General features: G+C 34.3%; 1 protein-coding gene across 1 annotated transcript in view; it reads left to right on the top strand.

The window, feature by feature from the left end:
* LOC107097773 (pregnancy zone protein-like) overlaps positions 1 to 2,624 on the top strand; it is a 45,689-nt gene that overhangs the window by 33,883 nt on the left and 9,182 nt on the right. The window contains exon 24 of the mRNA XM_015395056.1: positions 2,387 to 2,543. Coding sequence (XP_015250542.1) covers positions 2,387 to 2,543 — 157 coding nt within the window. The remainder of the gene's footprint in view (positions 1 to 2,386; positions 2,544 to 2,624) is intronic.

Here is a 2,624-nt window from a genome sequence, read left to right as displayed (position 1 = left end):
ATTAAAAAACACAAAGAAATACGAGGGCTAGACATATTTCAGAAGAACAATCAAATGATGTCGGATCTAATTGGTTTCACGTACTCGGTCCATTTGGACCGAATCTTATAACATTTTTCTTTTTCTAATTGGAGGGAAAAGCAGATCCTCTCCATCACATAAATCTGGTAAACAATTTCAATCCATTCATCAATAATGGGTGGGTCTGGTTTCATCCATTTCCTTGTGATGGCCTTCTTACTGGCAGCCACACTGGAAAAACCATCTAGAAATAAGTTAAAATTTCCAAAATTACGTGTATTTTCCCTTAATTTTAGTAGGTAAATTAGATACTTTGCCAGTGGAATGAGTATTTTTACTCTTAAAATTAGATAATTAGATAATTTGCACTTGAAATAAGACAATGCAATTGTGTTTTCTGATTTTAAGCGGAAGTTGCCTTGTTCCATTGACAAAATTTCTCTTTTTTCCTCCTCAATCCAAGAATAAATGCACTTAATTTAAGAAAAAATTACTTATCTAGATTTAAATTTTTTCCAGTGCAGTAGTGTAGCCAGCAGTTTTTTGTCTTTTTGTTAGTCGGAATTCGTTTTTTCACTTTAAATAAGATAATTAGATATGATGCACTTGAAATAAGACAATGCAATTGTGTTTTCTTATTTTAAATGTAAATTGTCCTGTTCCACTGGAAAAGTGTCTTAGTTAACTCCTCAATTCAAGAAAAAATGCACTTGTTTTAATAAAAAAATGACTTATTGAGATTTCAATGTTTTGCAGTGTAGGCTCCAAAAGCAGCACAGGGTCTGTCTACAATAACCAGCATCAGAAAAACATTGCTAGTTTCCAAATAATTTAAACCAGATTTCAAACCAAATAAGTAAATTTGTTCTTGGATTGAGGAAGTAAAAAAAAGACATTTTGGCAATAAGAAAAGATAATTTACACTTAAAAAGAGAAAACATAATTGCATTGTCTTAGTTCAAGCACATTTTATCTAATTGTCTTATTTTAACAGTAAAAATACTCATTCCATTGGCAAACTATCTCATTTACCTAAGGGTAAATACACTTAATTTAAGACATTTTTCCTTATTTCTAGATGTTTTTTTTCCAGTGCAGGGTCTGTCTACAATAACCAGCATCAGAAAAACATTGCTAGTTTAAATATTTCAAACTAGATTTTCATGAAGCTAAACACATATTTGCACATCTATACTGTCTAAATCAGTCGTTTATGGTTCTGAATAAAAAACGGTTAAGAAGCTATTCTTTATCTTTACACTGCAAAAAAAATTCTTAAATTAAGTGTATTTACCGTTAATTTGGGCAGGTAAATAAGATGATTTGGGAATTGAATGAGTCCACTACAAAAACAACCTAGAAATAAGTAAACATGTCTTAAATGAAGTACGATTCCGCTTTATTCAAGCAGGTAGATAAGGTGATTTGCCAATAGGATGAGTATTTTTACTCTTAAAATGAGATCATTAGAAAATATGCAGTTGAAATAAGGCAATTGTTTTTTTCTTATTTTAAATGTAAATTGTCTTGTTGCATTGGCAAAGTGCCTCACTTACCTCCTCCAATCAAGAAAAAATGACTTATTTTAAGAAAATTTGACTTATTTAAATTAAATTTTTTGCAGTGTATATTTTACTGCACTAGAAATGCACTTGAAATAAGACAATTCAATTGTTTTTTTTCTTATTTTAAGTGTAAATTGTCTTGTTCCATTAGTATGATGTCTCACTTACCCCTGATTTCAAGAAAAATGCACTTATCGTAAGAAAAAATGACTTATTGATATTTCTATTTTTTGCAGCGTCCTGGCCATTCATTCAAAAAAATTTAAAAACAAGTACCTTTCTATTTAGTTTTATTTTGCAGAAAGTTGAGTTCAATGGTGACACGTAATTTGAGTCGTTTGCCGTGTTGATTGACCCACGTCAGTGAGCTGTTCCCACCGCCGCTAAAAACCCATTGTTCCCAGATTTAAACGGGGTTTTCACCCAGTGGGAGAGGGACTTCTTAAACGTAGAGGAGATAGATTTATTTAAAGAGATTTTTACTTAATTTCCTGTCAGTTTTTGACGTTTTGATCCTGCAGTACAATCCTGAATCTGGAAAGACTGCAGAAAATCCTCAACAAACCAAGGAATCAATTCCGGTTAAACTGTTAGGATGAACATGGCGTTCAGGCTGAAGAACAATGGAGAGAAACTTTGAACCAGAATGATTTGAACTCATTTTAAAGAGTCAGGAGAACAGCTTAGCCCCGTGCAGAAGCGTCCCCTTTCTCATGGGATGTGAGTTTCAGGGGCCTCTGATCTGCTGGGGCCGTTCTCAGGGCCCACATGATCTGACTGATGCTGTTTTGTTTCTCCAGGCTTACTGCTTTTGTGATGAAGTCATTTGGCGGCGCCAGTGATTACATCTACGTTGACCCGCAGCAGATAGAAGACATCAGGACCTGGCTGTACGGCCTGCAGAACGAGGATGGCTGTTTTATGTCTGTTGGGAAGCTCTTCCACAACAGCATGAAGGTAGGAGGGTTTAAGATCCTTTTCTTCGTCCCTGGTTCCTCTGTCTGAGCACAGCTAGAAAAGACTTAAAGACAGTTTGAC

Source organism: Cyprinodon variegatus, unplaced genomic scaffold (genome assembly GCF_000732505.1).
Source record: "Cyprinodon variegatus isolate N-32 unplaced genomic scaffold, C_variegatus-1.0 Scaffold723, whole genome shotgun sequence".
Taxonomy (NCBI): Eukaryota; Metazoa; Chordata; class Actinopteri; order Cyprinodontiformes; family Cyprinodontidae; genus Cyprinodon; species Cyprinodon variegatus.
The sequence above is the reverse complement of the archived record's forward strand: the minus strand, read 5'-3'. Positions and strand labels throughout refer to the sequence as shown.